Source organism: Protomyctophum bolini (assembly GCF_963924005.1).
Source record: "Protomyctophum bolini genome assembly, chromosome: 22".
NCBI classification, from domain to species: domain Eukaryota; kingdom Metazoa; phylum Chordata; class Actinopteri; order Myctophiformes; family Myctophidae; genus Protomyctophum; species Protomyctophum bolini.
Window position 1 is genome coordinate 16,476,771 of NC_137883.1, and position 22,283 is coordinate 16,499,053.

Consider the following 22,283-nt stretch of genomic DNA (forward strand, 5'->3'; position numbering starts at 1 on the left):
TATAAAACAAAAACTCTGCTTAGCCCCAAGGTTAAACAAAAGTTATTTGTGCCATTGTAAAACCAGACAATCCTATCAATGTATTCTGTCAAAACCTTTTCCAATTCCAATTGCTATTGTATCAAGAGGACAATCTTTACAAGAGTAGTGATTGATGTTCCAGAAACAACTGAAAACAAAGTGACAGACAGGTGATCACAGTGCCAGCAGTAGATAGTCTTTAGCAGAGGCGAGACCTATCAATCTGCTGGAGATAGAATGGGATCCTGGATGCTAATGTAATTATTACAGTATATACATGGACTTAGCCACAATTTGCAACACTAGATGTTTTTTTATAATGGGATGAATCTAGAGTTGCAATACACTCCATTGACAGCCCATTGATCAAATTGAAATGTCCGATCTGCATATATTAAACTATGTTAAACTCACCAACAATGCCGCTGTAGGGAAAGCTTGAATTATCCTCTTTCAATCTGCAAAGTGCTTGGTTCATAAAACGACTGTAGACATGTTACGAGCTACTTTCCGTCAAGAAAATCCATGCAGGTGATTATTTTTTGAAGTGTGGGAGTTTGGAAGTGCTCGTCGAAGTCACCGATTGAAAGAGAATAATTCAAGCTTGCCCTACAGCTGCAATGTCGTTTAATAAAAGCAGATCGGAAATTAAATTTGGAACAATGGGCTGTCAATGGAGGGTATTGCAACTCTATATATAGAATATAGAGTAATATACCCAATATAAAACAATCTAGTGTTGCAAATTGCGGCCAACATGAACTTTGGAATTGGGACAGCAACTGGACACACAACAGTGTCTGGTAACTCCGGTTCATCTTGACAGGACTACGGCCATTTCTACTCCCAGCTGTTTTAAGCAGTGGACTAAAACATTCATCAATGATCAATTGTAACTCTGTCTGGGTGTTCAAAACAAATGTGGCCATAGTTAAATTAATAGTGGGAATCTTACTGTGTTAAACAGATATATGATGCACATGCATGCACCACATCATGATGAAAGCTCCTTAGCAGAGGGTTAAACATATTAACAGATCAGCTAAAGCTAGCCTTGATACAAGAACAAGACTGTCATATTATTATTTATGACCGTCTTGATTCAAGGCAACGCCAAATCAAATAGCATGTGTGTTAAAGATTAAAGATGGTTGTTATGATTCATCCAGAATTTGACAGATTACAAACTTGTGTTTGACACCAGCCTAGCTTTAACGAGGACACATTGGGAATAAGTATATACCCGGCAACATATCGTGTGTATTTTACTTGTATACATTGTTATCAAATAAAACCAATCAATAGCACAGCAGCTCCACTCACACCATAAATAACTAATGTATATGGTCTGTCTAACGGTCATGGAAGCGGAATTAAAGGCTAATTTAAACGTCAGAATTAGAAGTACCAGTGCAGTACCATCTCCGCGACAACATGACATTATTTTCAACAGAGAAAAGCGTCGACACGCTTTCGCCCCAGATGATAAAATACGTCATTTGTTGTCGATTGACAGACCGGGTCTATCGACGAACATAAGCCTAAAAAAAACCATGTCATGAACGTATTATTAGCATGCCGGACACTTGGCCAGTCAGCAAAACGCCGCTTTTAAAGAAGCAAATGTTGATCAAATAACATTTAGACCACCAAATGTCAACTGGGTGTGTGTTTGTTGTGCACGTCCAATACTGTCAAGAAAGCGCATCGATCGAGTGCTCGTTAACGTTTAACAGGTTTCTATACCACCTGACTAATAATCGATCGGCTAACGTTAGCTCACTTAGCATTGACATCTGGCTAATGCTAACTAAAATGACACATATCTTTTTAAGCCATTCCAAACACGCTACAGCACACTGCTTACTAGTTGTGTTCGTGGATGGGGATTTCTATTTCTCGTTCTCTAATGTAAGACAAAACGTATTTTTAATTAAGGTATAAATAATAGATTCTTACAAGTGTGCAGCAGGACAGTGAAGCTGATCTGTCACCATCTTCAATGAACACATCCTGCTAGGCTACGTGTACAAGTGACGTCACATCCGGCTAGGCTACGTGTACCAACGACGTCACAGCACCAAACAACTGTTGCGTCATCGAGTAGGTGACTCCGGTCCAGAGTAATCTAGTAAGAGTGGCGACACGCTTTGATCTCGCCGCAAAACTCTCATACTAGATTACGCCCCTTAGCCACAAGCCAGAAGACAGTCAAGGTATAGGCTTTTTTGTGTGTTTTTGTTGATCTTTAAATTTTATGGATAAGAATTAAACACCGCGGCTTTAACACAGTTTAAGTTTCAATTTAAAAACATAATATTGCTCTACTTTTAAATCCCCAATTTTGTGTCAAGACAGTCTACACACCTTATTATAACTCTACTGTCTCTGAGTGACTACACTACTACACAAAATGACTGTTATTCAAAGGCTAGGATTAAGGACACAGTGGTGTCCGGTTACTGCGGTTGACTTAAACCAGGATACCAAGATACCTTGGCGTGTAGGAGATAAGAGACGTACATCTATGCCCAGTTTTGAGGGTGTGTGTAAGTAAACACAAACATTGTCCTAACACAAACATTAAATGCCATTGATAATGAATGGCCAGCCAGACATTGAATATGAAGGTGAGGAGTCGGACGCAAACTCAAATTGGCCGGAATGAGATGATGTATTATGATGTATAATGATAAGAGCGCCCCTCACTTCACACGGATGTGTTTTTTTATTTTAGAGTTATTAAAAAGGTCTTCAACAAAGCCACTTTAAAGTCACTTTAGAAATGTGCAGACACACCAGCCGTTGGCTGTATTATACTTATACTTATACTGTATATGTTGGTTTGTTTATTGTTGAGTAAGAAAGCAGAAAATCATTCACGACCCACAGTTTGAGAAAACACTGATAAACATCCACTGAGGTCCTCCCATCTGACTGCTTAACATATCAGCCATGTAAAAGTGGTCAGATGGGTGGACCGCAAACACTTTCCAAATTTTCAAGTGGGCCCTAATCTAGAAAGGGTTGAGAAGGACAATTTATTTCTTCCATTGCTTGTTCTCATAGTCCCACTTGGCCGAGATGCCCTCGATTGGGTTGATCCTCATGTCCAGCATTCTCTGCAGCTCCTTTTCTTTATATTCTGCCTCAAAGGTGTGAGGGACAGGCCCGTACACAAACTTTCTCTGCCATAACACAACCAGACCACCCAGGCCCATCAGGAACAGCATACCTCCAATCACTGTCTTCCACTCTCCGGATCCTTGGTTCATTTCAGCAAAGCTTTGCTTGAAGCTGATGCGGTACAATGCAATTTTCTCCTCATTAGAGAGTTTTGCCCATGACCCTTTCTCTTTCTCCTTCAAGGACCGCTGCTCTGGACTCAGTTCCTGAACATAGCGAATGTCAGGGAGGGGGTTTTCCCGTCTGTCAAAGTAGGCTGGGAGAGTGTAGTCTTCTATTTTAGTAACACCACCATGTCCCCCATGTACACAGAGGGATGTGGAGATGGCACGGTGTCTAATAACTTGAAGTGCTCTGATGGCCAACATTGTTTTGCTTTGCTTGACTCTCAAACTCGTGCATAAATTATCTTTCACTGGGACAGCGGTAGCTTATAACCTCTCTGACAGTGACACAATTGTCATCACGATGAGTCAGCTATGCCCAATATGGAATTCCAGGTCAGAGATGGCCAAATATGGAGGTTGGACATGAAGTATGGAAGTGTCATAAATGTCTTGAATTATATTCAGAAGGAATACAGGTATAAAGGCAGCCATGGCAACATAGAAAGAGTTGTTGTAGAGTCTTGAAAGGTATGTTAAAGTTATTATTATTCAATTAATAGCAACAGAGTTGGGGTATCACTCAGACCTATTGTGTAACAGTGGCAATTTGATATTGACATGCAAACTGGTTGGAATAACGTATTCCTTCCACGTGCTACGTCATACCCAGGAAACTCCCAGGATTACAGTTTAGGCAAATTGGCACCGGGTGAAAACATGGATTACAAAATCATGGGATAAAAAATTATAGAAAAGAAAATGTTAAAATAAATGAGCAGTAAGGTAAATATGCATATATGCATAGAAACTCAATCTAGTCTGTAGGCTTGTGGTGGGAAGACATCCACTGTGAGATGTCAGTCAGACAGGCTTGCAACCGTGTTTGACAGTAGGAGGGAAGGAGAACAATTTGATATTTTTGTCTGTTCATTTATGTTGAGCCAACTTAAGTCGTGTTACATTTGATATTTTTCAGACCTACCAGTACCGTATGTAGTTTGTGTAGTGCGAACCAACACCAGAGAGAGTCCTGACTTAAAACCCTTGTCAACAAACAGTCCTGAACTCGTAAACATGGCATCTCGAAGCTACGGCACATGTGTTCTCTGTCAAAAGGCAATTGTGAGACCCTCATTTTCTAAAAGGAGTTCCCCATAAGAAGCATCCAGGTGTCACCAACTTGAAAACATTGCGCCTGCCAGAGGAGCTCTCAAGTGCTGCATATTCCATCATTAAAAGAGCTCAGGTGGCAGGCCTGGCTGATCGAGCTCAGAGCCTCACAAACTTCCTGTGGAGCAGGAAGAGAGCGACTGAAGATGTTACACTGAGACAGATGGCCATGAACCTGGAGAAGGCTCTGTGGGAGAAGGCAAAAGAAAAAGGAGGAGAGGATGTAGATGATTACGTGCTGGAGACCATGATCAGGAAGAAAGTGATGTCAGAACTCAAAAGAACAACACATCACTGGACCCCAATGGAGTATGATGAAGAGCTGGGTGTGACATACATGGCTGCTCGGCTGGCAGGAGGCTATGCTGCATTGAGAAGAGCTCTCAATGAGATAAAGAAAAGAGATCCGTTGTTTGCCCCTCATTCTCTCCTGGACTTTGGCTCAGGGTTGGGAACCTCTGTCTGGGCAGCACACTCATTCTGGGGGGACAGTCTGAAGGAGATGATCTGTGTGGATAGTTCTGGACCAATGAACGCCCTGGCAGAGCGACTTCTGAAAGGTGACAATGAATCAGCTGAACCTCACATCAAGCACGTCTATTTCCGACAGTTCCTCCCTGTCTCACCGAAGGTGCAGTTTGACGTGGTGTTGGGGGGCTTTTCCTTGTCAGAGCTGCCTGGTCAGAGGGAGCGAGAGGAAACACTGTTCACACTGTGGAGAAAGACCAGCTCATATCTGGTCCTAGTTGAGAATGGGACTAAAGATGGCCATCAAATACTTATGGAGGCCAGAGAATTTCTACTAAAGATACAAGAGAAAACGGTCCATGACACCAGAACAGCTTCAGTGTTTGCCCCATGTCCTCATGAACAGCAATGTCCCAAGCTGGCAGGGGTAAACATAGTACCCTGCAACTTCAACCAAAGGTACCACCCTCTGCCTTTGCCCAGGAACCCGGACCATATGACGGAGAAGTTCAGCTACTTGATTCTGACCCGGAAAGAACCAGCAGACCTAGAGGGTCTGGACTGGGCTAGGCTAATAGCACCAGTACTGCGCAGGCCCAGGCATGTCCACTGTCACACATGCAGCTCCAAAGGACAAATACAACACCGGGTAGTCACTGTTAGGAGACACGGCAGAGATGTATACCGTTGTGCCCGGAGCAGTGATTGGGGAGATCATCTGCTGACCATTCAGAATGAGGAGGATTTACGGAGTGATTCAGAGTGATCTTAAAGTCAGGCTTTATAAATGGCACTGAAAACATAATTATTCCCACTTGCAAGTGCAAGATTTTGGGTTAAAGTATTGACTCAAGTATTGCGGTTGCGTACTTTGTCCACCACTGAATGTAACAAAACCATATGGACACAACAAGAAATTAGAGTCACGTCATTGACTCACTTAGCCCAAGATTGAGACTCTCGTAGATGTATTTATCAATTCTGACATTTTCAATCTATGAATACATCTACGAGTCTAAATCTTAGGCTATGACTCACTAATGAACAAATCAGTCATTTAATAAATTGTAACAGTAACCTTTATTTAATCAAGAGGACGTATTACAAATCATTTAGCAAAATACAACTTTGCATCAATATCAAATTTGAATTGCATCTTTTATCGAACATTTTCATCATCTCTGTTTAGTTTATAAAACATCACTTTTAGACATCATAGAACCTACTACACTTATCGCACAGTACAGGAGATGTCATTGAAAAGCCAAGGAGAATTTCGCTATTTCTTCCTCAGACATGCACACACCTCCACTTGGAGAATACTTGAATAGGAAATCTTCAAAAGACATCATTTGTCTAATACACTGGCACTAATGTAAACTGTGTCATACAGTATGTAACATTTTAACATCTTTTGAAAAGGTCCGCAATATAATACTTGATATCTTGAAGTTATAATTTAGCATGCTTTCTGTTGACTCTTAAATAATGAGGGGACATTGTACAATGTGTTGTGTGGTTGATAAAATAAAAATAAAACTGATTGTGAAATCTGGTCCCACATCCCGTGTGTAAAAAACCTGAACCCTGTTACCTTTTTGCCCAATTACGTCAAGCGAATAAAGTGTGAAAATAGCAGATCTACAACTTGAGCATGACATTGTAGATCTGCTATTTTCGCTGCATATGACGAGTCACGGAGCATAGGTTATGCTTATGCATAAGAGGTGTAGCAAGCAACATTTTAAAAAAGACATTTGGGGAATGCCATTATCCTCTAAAAGACACAGTGATAAGACTCAGTGTTGTTCAATAACAGACCGGCTTCAATCAAGAAGATAAATGTTAAAAGTAAACGCTAATCAATTAATACTGAAACCTTTCATAACAAACTAAAAAATATAAAAGTTGAAGAACAAAATGTACAAAAAAATAATACAGACAATGCAATCCCAATTTAAAACTTGTGATGATTGGTGCATCCCAAAACATCCAGTCAATATTAGAAACACAAGACAACAATAAATAGCCAGTGTTTACACATCTTGGAGCCTCTTTATGATATGCACTCCCGTCAATTACTAATCTCCCCATACACAACCAAAAATAAAAAAATAACATAAATATAAAAGCATCTTTCTTAAAATTCCATGTCAATAAAATGGTACATAAATAAATACAAAATTACTAAAACATTTTTCTTTTAGTTAGTAAAAAAACAATGATAAACTGGAAAATCTTCAGTCAGGTTTGCTGCTCACCGCTCTTGTCCATTTTATAAAGTCAGTTTTTCATATATTCCTTTTCATTATAGTTCTTCCATTTCCTCTGTATGTCTTTACTTAAATTGCTCCCATTTCCTCTGTATGTCTTTACTTAAACTGCTCCGGGATGAGATTCATCTGAGAATGGATGCTAGTGGGAGGACTGGAAATCCCTTCTGACCAATCGGACATATTGGAATGTGGGGACGAGCTAGACCACTGGTCCGGGGAGCCGGGGGAGGGAGTTAGAAAAGGGTGGTCAGGAATCTGTAGCTGATGATTGGGGGTGTTGCTGTCCATGGGTCCCGAGTAACTATGTTGGGAAGGCGGGGTGAGGAACTGGGTGCCAAGGATCTGAGTCTCTTGGGGCATGATGGTATGAATGGACATGGGGTGGCCGGAGCCATTTTGCTGCATGTCAGAGCCACTCAGCTCCATGCTGAGGTAACTCTGGTTCAGGGTCTGCTGCTGTCCGGCGGTGGTAGAGTTGGAGCTCTGGTGCTGGAGCTGCCTGCTGTGAGCCTGTTGCTGGATCAGATGTGGAGACGTGCCCAGGTGACTGGTCTGCAGGCCCTGGTAGCCCATGATCTGGGACAGCGTGGCAGTAGGGACTCCGTGGAGAGGGCCCATCATGTTGTGGCTCATGTTCGGGCCCTGGGTGAAGGTTCCGTGCTGTCCAAGACCTGCGTGCAGCCTGGATATCCAGTCACACTGGCCCTGGCTGCCCGGGCTGGACACCGGCAGGTGGGAGAGACGGGGCGGGTTGTGATCGAAAGACATACCTTTGCCCATACTCATCTGGCTCATATGGGAGTCTCCATTGCCCTGCAAATGATTGAGAGACATGGGAGGAGACTGCTGGAAAGGCGACGTCATGGGAGGGGAAGCCACATCAGACATGTATCCATGGGGAGACTCCAGAGAGTCGACGGGAGACAGAACGCCCGAGGTGTCCAACAGATTCCCCTTTCCATCCAGAGACTTCTTCTTCTTCACCCTGATCTCTTTGCCTCCGTCCTTCCCTCCTTTTCCGCGGACCTTCTTGATGGAGAGAGCGGGCTTGAGGTTGCTGAGGTAGCCGTTGGGTGAGCACAGAGGAGGGGACAGGCTCTGGGCGCTCATGGCAGCGCTGTGGAGCCCAGGACTCCTCACTAGGTTGTATTCGTCCAGCAGGCGGACGATGTCGTGGTGCATGCGCTCTTGGGCGGTGTCTCTGGGCAGCCGGTCCAGATGGTCCGTAATCTCACGGTTGGCAAAGTGCTCTAGCAGGACCTTCGCCGTCTCAAAGCTGCCCTCCCGGGCGGCCAAGAAGAGTGGCGTCTCCTCCTAAAAAACAACAGCCAAGCGATTAATACACCAGAAACTGCTGTGAGTCGAAGCGGATGCTTGTGGCATATGGTCATTAATGTGGCAGCTATGCTACGGTGACCTGATATCCCTGTTTGGCTGGGTTTGTCCCAGTTTCAAGCTGTTTATCCTGGGTCCCAACAAATATCCTTAAAACACCAATATGTCGCTGGATTTCAACATTCACTCCCGGTTTTTGCCACAATTAAAATAATAGTTGTCAGCGGTTTTCCTGTTCATGCTCACCATTACCTAACCAATCAACCAATCATTGCTGATTGGTTTGTATGGGAAAATAATGTTACCGTAAGCTATCCTCACCTTGTTGTTTTGCATGTCTTTGTTAGCGCCATTCTTCAACAACACCACAGCAGCCTCCACGTTGTTTACAGCTGCTGCCCAGTGAAGTGCAGATTTACCTGAGGAAGAAAGATGTACAACATACAGGTGAATATACACAAAAGCACAACAGTGTTTGAGGTATTTTCGTGGACTGATGATAAATAAGACATGTGGAAGTGAGCCAGAACTCCAGCCTACCAGAGTCGTCAACGGCATTAGCATCAGCGTGACAGTTGAGCAGCTCCTCCTCCATGCCTTCGACAGCCAATCGGGCGGCTAGAATCAGTGGCGTCGTCCCATCATGCATGCGGGCATCAAGGTCGGTGGCACGGTTCCGGATCAAAATCTGTCAGATCACAAATGGTTGGTTTAACAGGCTCAAAAATGTACTAGTAATATCACAAATTAGTGTACTTGAGTAGGTTTTTCAGTTATTGTAGTTCTGAGATAGTTTTTCTTATCCAATCAGAAGAGAGAACCCAGATCAATTTGAATTTGCATCACTCCCAGTTTCACTTGTTTATCCTGTAAGGTTATCCTTTATGTATTCGTTCCAGATTGGATAAGATTATCTCGGATATCTCGACCTGAAAATATATTTTCTGTGTACTCCAGAGCTGGAGAGACGGGGTGACACCTGTTACTGAACAAACACTATTGATACGATTGCTCTCAGAATATATAGACCTGTTTATCGCATTATCCCATTAAAACTGGGAAAGCATCAATGTCATTTTAGATTTGAGCTAAAAAGCATTATTTAATATTTGGCCCTAGCAGATGTACAAGCTCCATGAAATAAGATATTCTGAGATGGGTGCCCGCGGCCAAATACATATACTTGTGGGGGTCCTTGATATGAAAAGGTTTGAAGCACTTTATATCTGAAAACTGTTGTAGTTTACTGATTTAGAAGGCATTTTGTAGAACGTACGTTTTCATTTTAAGCTTCCAGTTAACACAAGTATGTTTCTTGGCCTGGTTGATAAGATGAGTTTACCTGGAACACTCCCTGTGCGTCTGCAGCCACGGCGGCGTGCAGCGGCGTGCGGCCCATGTTGTCCTGGACGTTGGCGTCGGCGCTGGACTCCAGCAGGCGCTTGGCAGCGTCAGAGCGCGCGTAGCGGGCGGCCAGGTGCAGGGCGGTCTCGCCCGTGCGGTCCGTCTGGTTGTGGAGGTTGGCTCCCTGGTAGATGAAGTCCGAGATGATTTCCGCCGAGGGGTCCTCCTCTTCCTCGCTGTTGCCCGTCTCCAGACCTCCGCCGCTGCAGGAGGCGATCATCAGGGGAGTGAAACCATCTTAAAAACAAAATAAAAGGAAAGAAAGGTTAGGAAATATGTGGACATTGTGGAAAACGCAAACAATGTAGACGTAATTCATAAATATCTATGCTACAAGTGGGATTTGTTCATTAGCGTTGCTTCATAAAATCTACTACAGTGACAAGGAAGCAAGGAATATAGTTACAGTATTTGGTTTGATGATACAGCCATGAAACTATCACATTAATCACTCTGGCGTACCTATTTCTCATTATCCCCCCCCCCCCCCCACCAAAAAAAGTATTTTGGAAATAATGGAGGAGAGGTGGTGTACTCACCAGGTCCTCTGACATTCACATCCATGCAGTCGTTTTCGATCTCTCCCTGAGGCGGGGTGGGCGCAATGGACGCTATGCGAAGGTCTGCTGCATCCAGATGCTGCTGAGTCCATTTCCTGTGGTCCTTGTGGTCCCTCAGGTCCAACATAGCCTGCTCCTCGAACTGAAAAGGTCCAACAAATCTCGTGTCAGTACAAGAAATGAGAGGATCAACGGCCCCGGTAAATCACTGTATGTATTTAAGCAGTAGGAATCTATAGTGTAAAATCTTACCCTAAAGCGCCTAGAATCTGGATCTTCGTCACCCCACTCATTTTGATTGTCGTCCATCAGGTTAATATCAGTTTTCATAGGCCTGGTGACGATAGAAGATAGGTAGCTCAGACACATGTGCAGGTAAGTCATACAACAACGACATTCACAATCATCTATGGCGGTGGTCCTCACACATTTTTGGTAACCACCAAACGATATGCATTTGGTCGCAGCCCCCATCTGAAAATTTATTTTTAATTATTCACAAATGTTCCACAATTGTTCGAAAATAGACCAGATATTTTTGAATAACTGACAAATAAAATAGTGTTAAGTGTCTGTTTCTCATTTTGCTGGAACCACCGTCCCCCCCCACTGAACTAATGAACATAATGGAAACCATTACGATGAGAGAGGTACCCGTTAAGCGCATGTAATCCAGAACTTTCACCACGAGTCAAACCAAAGTGTTTAGTGCTTACTTCAGTCCGACAGAATCCTCTCCCACAGGTTCTCTGCGTTTCTTCTTGCTGGGTTCAGACACTTTGAATCCCTCAGGGAACCAGAGCTGGCCCTGCTCCCGGCGCCGCTTGCGGTTGACAAGGACACCGAGACAAATGAACCCTAAGGCAGCCAGACCGAGGAACACCACGTACATTGGATAGAGCTCATGAGAGGTCGTAGGAGGCCGGACACCTGGAGAAGAGCAGAGTGTGTCAGAATGGGTTGCATTGAAGCACACTATATGTCACAAGTCAAATATTTGATGTTAGGGCAGACAAGGGATAACAACTTCAGATATTTACTCCATACTACCGGTAGTTGCTTTTTTAATTTTGACTTTTTGGCCTTATATAGGATGTATGGGTATGGTCACATATTATGCTAATAACTCAATTTCCCACAGGAGTTGAATTTAAAAATTTTAGTACATTTAGAAACACATTGGTGAAGAAATGTCTTGGTAACGATTTAGTTCCCAGATTTTCATAGATTTCTCTTACTATTAAAATGTTTAGTTTTTTGGAAAAGTTCTCCATAACTGTTCAGGGCTGGTGTAGATGTTCAAACACAGATTTTTGATCATTAGTGAAAAATTGTGACAACTACTGATTTAGATTTGTAGAATTGCAGCTGTGTCATTTTAGATTTAAGCTATACTTTGCTATTCAAAAATTGTGAAGATGCAAATCTGCAATATCTTTGAATACCGGTATATTAAAAAAAAATATATATTTTTTAAGGTATGTTTTGCCTTTAATGGGTTCATAAGTAAGAGTAGGAATGAGGTGACTTACTGGTGACAGCTTCGATGTAGGGGACGTTGAGGTTTCCACTGGAGGCCAGAGCTCCGAGGAACGCAGCCACGTCCGTGGCACTCTGGAAACACTCGGTGGACTGTTGGTAACACTGACGGTTGTCAATCTCCAGGTAGACCACCGAGCTGTCCAAAAAAAACATAAACACTGGTTATTATCGAAGTCTTCTCGCTACAGGCTTGATGTCCAATTTCTCTTGGACATGGTTACAGCCACTTAAGCCCCATTTTATACTTTGGCTATTCAGGAAATAGCCAAAGTACAAGCTCTTGTGCACGTGTAAATCTGCCATAATCTATTTCTGCCTATATTGATATGTCCATAACAGGGATGCCAGGGTTAATATGGTAAAAATTTGTTCGAAATATCATAATATAAGGTTATTGCGTTATTACAGTGTTAACAGTGGCACCTACCCCTTAACCTGCATGGGGTCCAACTCCCTCCGTTTCCGTGGAGCGATCATGGAAGACATGCTGTCCTTCATCTGACCCAAAACACTAGACGGCATCGCTGCCCACTCGGGCCAGCCCTCGGTGGAGCGCTTCACGTTGTGCTTGGCCAGCTCCTGTTCACTCCCATAGTAGGGGAAAATCATGGGCTCCCCGTTGGCGTCTCGGCGGAACACCACGTTGGTGTGGAGCACGCTGCTGAGCTCTCGGAGGAAGGACGCAGAGCCGTTCCGGAGCTGCTCCGGGGGGATGTGGACCACCAGGACCAGGTGTCCGTCCGCCAGCTTCTCCGGCATGTTGTTGGCGCAGTCGAGGCCGTCCCACTCGCACTCTGCGTTGTTACAGCCCTGGTCGCAGTGTCCATCAGCGTAGTGGTCCTTACAGTACTGGTCATACAGTGGGCTGTGGATAAACATTAAAGAGACCTGATAAACGCTCAGGTTGGTTTTCTTTTGCTTTATGTTTGGTTAGTTTTCATCATTCAAGATCTAATATACCAGAAAGTCCAGAATACAACAGAACACATTTGTAAAATTCTTTGGTTTCAACATTTGTAGCAGCATTTGTAGCGGTAACAAAAACAAAAACAACAATGGATACAATTAGCAATAGTATGTACTATTTAGCATTTAAAGATTTTTTAAAAACTTTTGTCATAGTACAGATTGAAGCATGTGTATATGTAGTATGTGCGTGTGTGTGTGGAAACCTTATGTCCAAAACTGTTACTTTTCAGGACTTTAAAAAAAAGAAACAATAGCAACTGTTCAAAACGCGTTTTACGCACACAATTTGTTTTTAAATATGGCTGCCCGACAGCAACGATATGGTTCTGTGGGTTGTATCTTGGAAGCTGAAACTCACTTGCACTGTCCCTCCTGTCCCTGGCAGTCGAAGCCGTCGTACAGGCAGCCCGCGTTGTTGCACTGCTCGTCGCACTTTCCATCGTTGAAGTAGCGCCAGCACTGCAGCGCCGCCGAGCAGTTCTGCCACGGGTCGTCGAAGTTGAGCGAGCAGTCGCCGCCGTCCCAGCCGCAGGCGTGGTTGTTGCACAGCGAGTCACAGATGTGGTTTCCCGCCCACTCGTCGCACTGGGGTATCTCACAGCTCACCTAGGGGTTGTCACGGATCAGGACATTTTAGTTGACGACTAATTGTCATACAAATAAGTGTGATTAATAAGGATTTAAAAGGTAGGGTAAGTGATATTTTTTGGTTAAAATACAAGTTTTTTGTTAAAGGTTAAAGAAAGCGCTATATTGTGATACTAGTAATGGTTGTTAATTGTTATAGTGTTTGTTCAGTAATAGGAGTCTTCCCATCTCTCCAGCTCTTTAATAAACAGAAAATACATTTTAAAAGGTAGGTGACAAAATGTCAGCAAATCAGGAGAGAGTACCCATTTATCAGCTTAATTTTTTATAGTGTTCCAGTTCCAATTTCACTTGTTTAATCTGTATCCTGATTGGATACAATTGGTATCCGGACCTGGAAATGCATTTTCTGTTTAATAAATAGCTGGAGACTCCTGTGACTGAACAATCACTATAACAATGAGTACCAGAATATAGAGCTATTTACCAATTACCACTTATTTTAAGTTCTTAGTTGCTTTGTACACAAAAATCGCACAGGGATGATATAACAGATTATTTAAATGTGCACACACAATGTGTAAAATGCCAATGACCGGTAATCAAAATAAATAATGAACAAAGGCTAAAAGAGAAGATGAATTTGAACATTTTCAAAAGTGTTGAACAATAGCCCATCTACAAGATCACGAGCTCATAGGTTGTAGATAAGCTATTTTTGCTGTTTTTCACAGATAGGCCTACATTTGTTAGCGATTATTACGCAAAGATAATTCAGATTCGTTGACAGACAGGCCCTTCCTTAGAAGCTCACCTCTACTTCCGGGGGCGGGGTGATGTCACGGCCGAACCCTCCGGGGAAGGAGTAGTCCAGGATGTGACAGAGCAGGCCGTTGAAGTTGTGGGGGCAGCCGCAGTGGAAGAACGGCGCGTCCGGCATGACCTGGCAGGTGCCTCCGTTGTAGCAGGGGCTGGAGTTGCAGGGGCTGTCCGTGGGGGTCTGACACTCTGGCCCGCTGAAGGCCGCGGGACACAGGCACCGCGAGCTCAGGTGGCCCGACACGCACGTCCCTCCGTTCTTGCAGCTCAGGCTGCCGCAGGAGCGCGAGTCGTACTCGCACGAAGAGCCGGTGAAACCCTAAACAACAAAAAAACACAGTGGTTGTTGTCGGTCGGATGTTTCTTTACAAGTAAACATGGGCAAATACACACGTTTAAATATCAGGCAGAAAGTTGTTGTACCTTCTATTCATTTGTCATACAATTTTCGAACAAAACTAGTGAAAATAGTTCAAAATGTGTCGCATCGTAACATGTTATGAACTTGTAGAATGTTGAAAGAAATGTTTTGATTTTCACATATGCCTACAATAGTGATGCCAGGTTGAACAAATGTGGTTGTCAGACCCAAGTCTGTCTGTGGGCTTTAAAATATTTAACCAATGAAAAGCATCATACATGAAAAGCAGCAATATATAAAACAAGTCCAGGTGCATGAATACATTATACGGTTAATGTTATTAATTTACTTACGGGTGGACATTTGCAGATGAAACCATGGGGAGTGTTACCGGCGACAGCACAAGTTCCTCCATTTCGACAGGGTCTGCCTTTACAGCCATCAAACACTTTATCACAGCGTTGTCCTAGAGAAAAGTCACATACCAGTACCAGGTCAGCTTGGTAAACATCTAGGCATGTACGCACATGTGTGTATTGAAAATGGTGCTTCCGTGTGTAGTTGCGATTAAGTCAGTACCTGTGTACCCGGCGCGGCACTCGCATCGGTAGCTGTTCGTCAGCTGAATGCAGTTGTACGACCCTCGGGGGTCGCAGGGGTCTGAGAGACACTCGTTGACGTCGCCCTCGCAGCGCTCGCCGACGTAGCCCGGCGGGCAGACGCACTGGTAGCTCCCGATGCGGTCCACACATCGGCCGTTGTTGAAGCACTTGGCCTCGTTGGTCAGCGGGTCGGTGGAAGGGTTGCAGTCGTCCAGGTTGATCTCACAGTGGACACCTGAGGACATGTGATGAATAATGCTCGTTATTATAGCTCTATGATAATAATGCTCAATGATATTAGATAGCTCTATGACACTACAGTGAAAATAGCAGCTCAGCAAGGTATGATATTGCATTGAAAATAGCAGCTCTTAGAGCTTAGAGAGTCTTTAAGCTCTAGTCTAGAGACTGGTATCAAACGGGCCCCTTTCAGGGCCTCAAGTGGCACTATAAGGGGCCTATAAGGGGCCCCCACATGATTAAAAAAAAGGAAAATCACAACGACGCTGCTGCTCCCCCCACCGTCCGGCTGATGGTAGAGACTACATGCTTGTACAGCTGTTATTTTCGCTACTATTGAAGATTTTTAACTATAGCTGTTTTTGTAGTTTCGTGCATGTGTACTGTATGTGTACGTGCAATCGTGAAGGAGAGATAAGATGACGTGTGCTGCTTGTACAGTATACCTTGTGTTCCTCTGGGACAGGAGCATTTGTACGTGTTGACCAGGTCAATGCAGGTGCCTCCATTTTGGCACGGCTGAGAGTGACACTCGTTGATCTCTTTGGAACAGTTCACACCGTGGTAGCCGGGGACACACTGGCGGAGAGAATGACAGGAGCATAATATGTAAGTTGCACATAATGACATACACACACACACACACACACGACAAATGGTACCGTTATGGGTCCGTTTGGTTTAATGTGTAGTACGTATACATGGGAGTAAGACATTGGATTAATCATTATAAGCGGGAAAGCATCATATTAAAAAATAGCAGATATACAAGCTCAAGCTGCAAGCTTGTACATTTGCCAAATTTCAGGAAAAAGTGTTTTTTTGGGGGTCCTCCTTGGCACGAAAACGTTTGTGAACAACTGGTTTCGTAGGCATTGGGTCATTGGGTGAAGTGTGCGACGTACCTCACAACTGTAGCCTCCCAGATAGTCTGTACACGTGGCTCCATTTTGGCAGGGGTTGGGCGCACACTCGTCCACTTGCTCCTGACAGTAACTGCCCGTGTAGCCCGCCTGGCAGCGGCACTGGTGAGTGTTTCCTGCATCCAGGCACTGTCCTGAGTTCCTGCACAGATGAACCACCTCCACGCCTATAAGGACAAGACCACATGTAGGAGTTAGGCACATTGATCAGTGGCTCCCACACACTTCCAAGGAACCAATTAATCATTTGATATATTGTACATGGCTGAGGAGGAGCCGAAAAGGTTTTGTAGAGACCCCACGTTGTTGTCCAAATTATTTCCGAATTGTTCAATAAAATACTAGCAAACAATATCCTAGGTATATAATATGGTCACACTTTAAGAACCATCGACATAAGTATACTGCAGATGCACAGAACTAATGCTTTTTACTTTTTAAACAGTTTTTTTGTGTCCCGAGTATACATACACATTATTATTCCTCTGCAATAAAGTGAGAAATCTTCATTGGTAACTAGGTTGTGCGTGTAGAGAACTTAATACAAGCAATACACGTGATTGGGTGAGTTTTTGTACCTTGCCGTTTGGCGGCCACCTCACAGGACACACTGGGCACGTCACAGTAGAGACCCGTCCATCCCGTCTGACACTGGCAGGTGTAGGAGGCCCCCTGCTGCCAGCAAGAACCTCCGTTTTTACACGGGGATGAATCACACCAGCGTACAAGGTTCTGTGGAAGATTCCGGAAACGTGTGTTAAAATACATGCACTACTACATCAACACAGAGCAGCACAGCTTGAGTAAAAGTATCAATACCACCATGTAGAAATACTTTAGTAAAAGTACAAAAAGTATTGGCATCAAGTGCTCATTATACAGAAGTGTCCCATTTCGCAGATTCCAAAATGTATAAAAGTTCCCAAATAAAATCATTTGAAAACAGCAGATCAACAAGCTAAATAACAATCTAAATCTACAAAGTAACTAGTAATTATCATTTTCAAATAATAGTGGAGTAAAAGTACAATATAGTGGAGTATAGAAAATTTGAAATACTGGTAATGTACTTAGTTGCTTTCCACCACTGACATTTTGCCGTGATTACATTGCCGACGGCTTTCGTCCCAGACTTTCTCCTACCTGGCAGTTGACTCCTGTGTAGCCATGAGAACAGGTGCACTTGTAGGTCCCATAACTGTCCAGGCAGGTACCGGCGTTCATGCAAGGTTTGGAGTCACACTCGTTGATGTCGTCCTGGCAGTGACTACCGGTGAAACCAGGTAGACAGAGGCAGGTGAAGGCGTTGATGCCGTCCACACAGGTGCCACCGTTGAAGCAAGAGCTACAGAAACATGAAGACAATAAAATAATTATACAACGATGGTTAGTCCATGGTTGATGGACCGACTGTCTCATATATTGGTCTGGCCGGTATATCGGCCATTATCTTACTTTTGTTTTATGACATCGGCAATTCAATTATGCAGCCAATGTGTCCTGATTTTTAACCACTTTCAACCAGGGGTCGCTATTTTGGGCATGACTAAAATACAATAAAGTTCAGCTAGTTGTCTATTTTTTCCATGTAAGTGAAATGTTCTCAAACAGAAACTGTACAGAAGCATTGGTCTGTACCTTTCTGTACAGTCATTGGTGTTGATTTCACAGTTGATCCCACTGAACCCGGTTCGGCAGGTGCAGGTGTAGCTGTTGACACAGTCCGTGCAGTTGGCTCCGTTCTTGCAGGGGTCGCTCTCGCACTCGTTGATGTCCTGCTCACACCTGTCCCCGCGGAAGCCCGGTGGGCAAGAACACAAGAAGCTGTTCACGCCGTCCCTGCACAGGCCACCGTTGCTGCAAGGGTCTGAAAGAAATTAGGTAAAAGTTAGCCCATTGAGACCTGAGGCCAATTCTACAAATGTCTTCTGAAAAACTTGTGTTGGTATATCTCAAACAAACCCCCAAAATGATATGTATTTGGCCGCAGACCACCCCATCTCAAAATATTTTGTTCCAGGGGCTCCCAGGAGCAAAGATTTTAGTTTAAAATGTTCGTTTAAAAAACACATATCTTCAAAGATTTGCAAAAATATATATTTTTCAAAAATAGCAGATCTATAAGCTCATCGCTCGGCACGAAGTGACACACTATGAGCTTGTATATCTGCTATTCTTTAATAGCCAAAGTATAAAATGTGCTTGTACAGGTGCTTTCCCGTTTAATGGGTTCTAAAACGAGGATGTTTCAAACATTGTATGCAGCTGGAGGACTTACTTGGCCTGCAGTCATCGATGTCTGTCTCACACTTCTGTCCTGTGTATCCCAGCATGCACCTGCACTGGTAGCTGCCCACGGTGTTGAGGCAGGTCGCGCCGTTACGGCACGGACTCTTCACACATTCGTTGATGTCTATTTCACAGGTTTGACCTGGAGATGTGAAAGAGAGCGACACGGTCAGATCTTTCACACTTTCTTTTGTATGCATGTATATACAGTAGGTATGTACAGTATATGGATGGACAATGTCAGGTGGAAACCTTGCATGTCCAAAACAGACTGCCGATCTACAAGCTCACGACGCCTCGCATTGTGAGGTTGTAGATCGGCTATTTTCACTACTTCTGTGTGACTCTAGCATACGACAAAGGTCATTAATTTTTTTCTAATTAATTTTTTATCAAGATACAAGGTTACTGCCGGACAGTGAAGAGGTGTTGATGGATAGTATACCTTGCCACCCCTCTGGACAAATGCAGGAGAAGCTCTGGAAGTCCTCAGCCTCCTTACACACTCCTCCATTTTTACAGGGTCTGGGACTGCAGGGCGCCAACAGAATCTCACAGTTCTCGCCTGGGGAGAGTACACAGTAAACGCATCAATACCTGCTGTTGTTACACAGCATGTCCACTGGGTGGAGTAGTCACTGCTGCTGAGAATAATTGTATTATTCAGAATCATCACAAATAACATGAGTCAGCGAGGCAGAATGTGTTTCTATTTCCCTATCTTTAAGAGTGACACCGATTTTTAAAGCCCAGTTTCCATCCCACTTCCTTATCCGTTTCCACGGCAACCTAGCTATTAAAGCAGGAAGGGCCTTCCTGTTTCCTGCTATTGTGCGATCACAGACAGGAAACAGGAAGCCACAGAGTAGGGAATGGAGCGCAGGGAGCCTGTTATTCCAAAAACATTCAGTGTTATGCCTGCTGCACAGCACATCATGGAGATACATCCCGTTAGTGGCCATTAGGTGGTAAGATGTTTTCTAAAATAGCATGCTGCAGGAGGATAAGTGTTCCTAATTGTACTTTAGGAAGAGCCTGCCTGGTTTAAAGAAGCGAGTCAGCAGTTATCTAGCCCAGTGATCATTTTTTTTCTTTCAAGGACCCCAGTTTGATTAGGCCCTGGACACCCATTTGTATCTCTGGGACGCCAACCAACACTGCAAACTCCTCAGGGTTCATTTTACTCTGAGAGCGTGTGTAACCAAATGGACCATTTGGTCCCAGAGTTTCCATTTTCTATAATCTATATATTCCATTTGAGGGGGACCTTGTTGTAAATCACTGGCTTTGCACACAAAATCATACCAGTGTACGGCAGCAAACAGTTGCATTTGAATCCGGCAACGTCGTCGATGCAGGTGCCCTGGTTCAGGCAGGGGTTGGACGCACACTCGTTGATGTTAGTCTGGCAATTAGGCCCTATGGTGATGATGTAAAACACACACTGGTTAGTGTTACTTTATGATGATAGTAACACCACACACACACACACACACACACACACACACACACACACACACACACAAGGAAGGCGGGAGCACTGACCAGTGAAGCCAGGTCTGCAGGTACAGTGGTAGCCGCTGGTCATGTCCTTGCACGTTCCGCCGTTCATGCATGGGTTGGACTCGCACTCGTTGTTGTTGAGGTCACAGTTGGTTCCACTCCAACCGGAGTCACAAAAGCACTTGTATCTTTTGCGAGACAAAGGAATTGGAAAAAGGTCACAGGGATGTTGGTTTGCTACCCTGTTTTGTTACCCCACAAAGATCATTTGTCAACCTTTTATCAACTTTCACTTCCAATTTTTTTCTGTTTGTTTGTTGGTTTGGTTTATCACTTCCAATTTCACTGTTGATCTCATATCCTATAAGAGAGTTCTCCCTCCTGATTGGATCAAATTGGCATCCTGACCTGATTTATTCCCCCCCCCAAGTTACTTAGGCGACAGGGAGACGCCCTGTTACTGAACAAACTCTATAGAAATGACTACCATCAGAATAATACAGCTATTTAACAAGACAAATATCACCACCATTAACATTAAGTGGTTAATTGTCGTTTTTTTGCGACCTCTTGCGGCTCATAACGTGTTTTAAAAAGGGCCATTTTCTCACCCATTGATGAGGTCGTGGCATCGACCATGGATGCAGGGGTTGCTGCCACACTCGTCCACCTGTGACAGACAGGTGGCGTCGTTGTAGCCCACAGGACACAGGCAGGTGTAGCTGGTGATGCCGTCGATGCAGGTGCCGCCGTTGTGACAGGGGTTGATTGCACAATCGTCGATGTTGAAGTTGCACATTGTTCCTAAAAGCCCAAGAAAAAACAAAAGCATAGGTTTTTATGTCTTTATAATATGGGTTTTGGGCAAACATTTCTAGACCAAAAATGTTTTCTAAATGTTCTAATACTTTTCTATCGTTTTTCCACAGCAAACAAAACCCTCCATATATATATATACACACACACACACACACACACACACAGGTATATATATATATATATATATATATAAAAACAAAACAAAGTAACCACACTCTAGACTTTTCTTGTTGTGAGCTTGTTGATCTGCTATTTTTGGCTAATGTTCCAGCTAGAATTTGGATGCTGGGGTTCATGCTTAAAGTTGAGTATTCTATAAAATAAAAAATATGTGAGTTGATGAATACTGTTGCTTATAAACCACATCTGGACAGTGTTCATAGAGACCCTGGTTGAGGTCTTATTGACTGACTGACTGAGTGGGTGGGTGGGAGCAGCAGGTAGAAGCTGTATGCACAATAGAAGTGACACTAAATCCTCCCTCAACGCAGCACACCTGAGGGAGTGGCCCCAGCAGCTCCAGTGTCTGTGTGTTCATATCACCTCTTCTCTTCTCCATTCAACGAATGTAGGTTGCTGTTGTGCGTTTCAGCCACTGCGTTCCACAAACAATGGGCCAGGGATCCCTTTTTGAGGGTCACGGACCGATTTTCATGGGTCGCAAGTAAGTGTCCCTATTTTACGGTTTTATCGTTTTCATTAAAATAAATTAAATACATTTGAAATCAAAACGCCGGTTAATTCATGCTGTATTTCTTTTGTAGGTTGGGGTACTGGGAAGATACCAAGGTTTTTGGAATTCGAGCTGGGAAGCCTTGTTTTAGCTGGAGCCGAAAGAAGGGGGGGGTGGGGGGGGGGGGGGGGGTGTGTGCTGGGGATGGAAGGAGATATTCATAGCAACCCACATCCCCCCAAACGTCCCCAACCCCCACCACAGTACGAACTAACCTTAGAGGACTTTATGGGGACAGAAGGACCCAGAAGACCCCCTGTTTCACACGCTGCCGAGCAACAATTGACCCCCCTCTGATCCCCCTCCCCCTTCCTCCCTCTCTAGTGTTCATCAATCACAAAGGGGAGGACCCAACTGCCTGCTCTGCA

General features: G+C 43.9%; 4 protein-coding genes across 6 annotated transcripts in view; 1 reads left to right on the forward strand and 3 right to left on the reverse strand.

Moving 5' to 3' along the window:
* Positions 1–2,036, reverse strand: part of sec16a (SEC16 homolog A, endoplasmic reticulum export factor) — a 31,772-nt gene extending 29,736 nt beyond the window's left edge. For all 3 annotated transcript variants that reach the window (XM_080756689.1, XM_080756688.1, XM_080756687.1), the window contains exon 1: positions 1,981–2,036. The gene's annotated coding sequence lies outside the window, so the exon portion shown is untranslated. The remainder of the gene's footprint in view (positions 1–1,980) is intronic.
* Positions 2,037–3,062: 1,026 nt separating this feature from the next.
* Positions 3,063–3,575, reverse strand: LOC308309977 (cytochrome c oxidase subunit 4 isoform 1, mitochondrial-like; the record flags this gene model as incomplete). The annotated part of the gene is made up of 1 exon (XM_080755991.1): positions 3,063–3,575. The coding sequence occupies one exon, from the start codon at positions 3,573–3,575 to the stop codon at positions 3,063–3,065; it is 513 nt and encodes a 170-aa protein (XP_080612117.1).
* A 139-nt stretch (positions 3,576–3,714) lies between these two features.
* Positions 3,715–5,718, forward strand: LOC308309670 (ribosome assembly protein METTL17, mitochondrial-like; the record flags this gene model as incomplete). Its single annotated transcript, XM_080755582.1, has 2 exons — positions 3,715–3,730; positions 4,442–5,718. 2 exons carry the CDS (start codon positions 3,715–3,717, stop codon positions 5,716–5,718), a joined length of 1,293 nt encoding a protein of 430 aa, XP_080611708.1.
* A 318-nt stretch (positions 5,719–6,036) lies between these two features.
* Positions 6,037–22,283, reverse strand: part of LOC308309522 (neurogenic locus notch homolog protein 1-like) — a 36,754-nt gene continuing 20,507 nt past the window's right edge. Inside the window, exons 13-35 of the mRNA XM_080755407.1 lie at positions 20,975–21,167; positions 20,406–20,551; positions 20,166–20,279; positions 19,306–19,425; positions 18,850–19,002; positions 18,210–18,438; positions 17,715–17,916; positions 17,150–17,303; positions 16,554–16,738; positions 16,095–16,227; positions 15,386–15,643; positions 15,160–15,272; positions 14,441–14,764; positions 13,397–13,644; positions 12,497–12,934; positions 12,060–12,205; positions 11,244–11,457; positions 10,780–10,861; positions 10,507–10,669; positions 9,906–10,204; positions 9,104–9,251; positions 8,885–8,982; positions 6,037–8,542 (exon numbers count right to left, since the gene is read on the reverse strand). Of these exons, the coding sequence (XP_080611533.1) occupies positions 7,325–8,542; positions 8,885–8,982; positions 9,104–9,251; positions 9,906–10,204; positions 10,507–10,669; positions 10,780–10,861; positions 11,244–11,457; positions 12,060–12,205; positions 12,497–12,934; positions 13,397–13,644; positions 14,441–14,764; positions 15,160–15,272; positions 15,386–15,643; positions 16,095–16,227; positions 16,554–16,738; positions 17,150–17,303; positions 17,715–17,916; positions 18,210–18,438; positions 18,850–19,002; positions 19,306–19,425; positions 20,166–20,279; positions 20,406–20,551; positions 20,975–21,167 (5,378 nt within the window). The 3' untranslated portion in view covers positions 6,037–7,324. The remainder of the gene's footprint in view (positions 8,543–8,884; positions 8,983–9,103; positions 9,252–9,905; positions 10,205–10,506; positions 10,670–10,779; positions 10,862–11,243; positions 11,458–12,059; positions 12,206–12,496; positions 12,935–13,396; positions 13,645–14,440; positions 14,765–15,159; positions 15,273–15,385; positions 15,644–16,094; positions 16,228–16,553; positions 16,739–17,149; positions 17,304–17,714; positions 17,917–18,209; positions 18,439–18,849; positions 19,003–19,305; positions 19,426–20,165; positions 20,280–20,405; positions 20,552–20,974; positions 21,168–22,283) is intronic.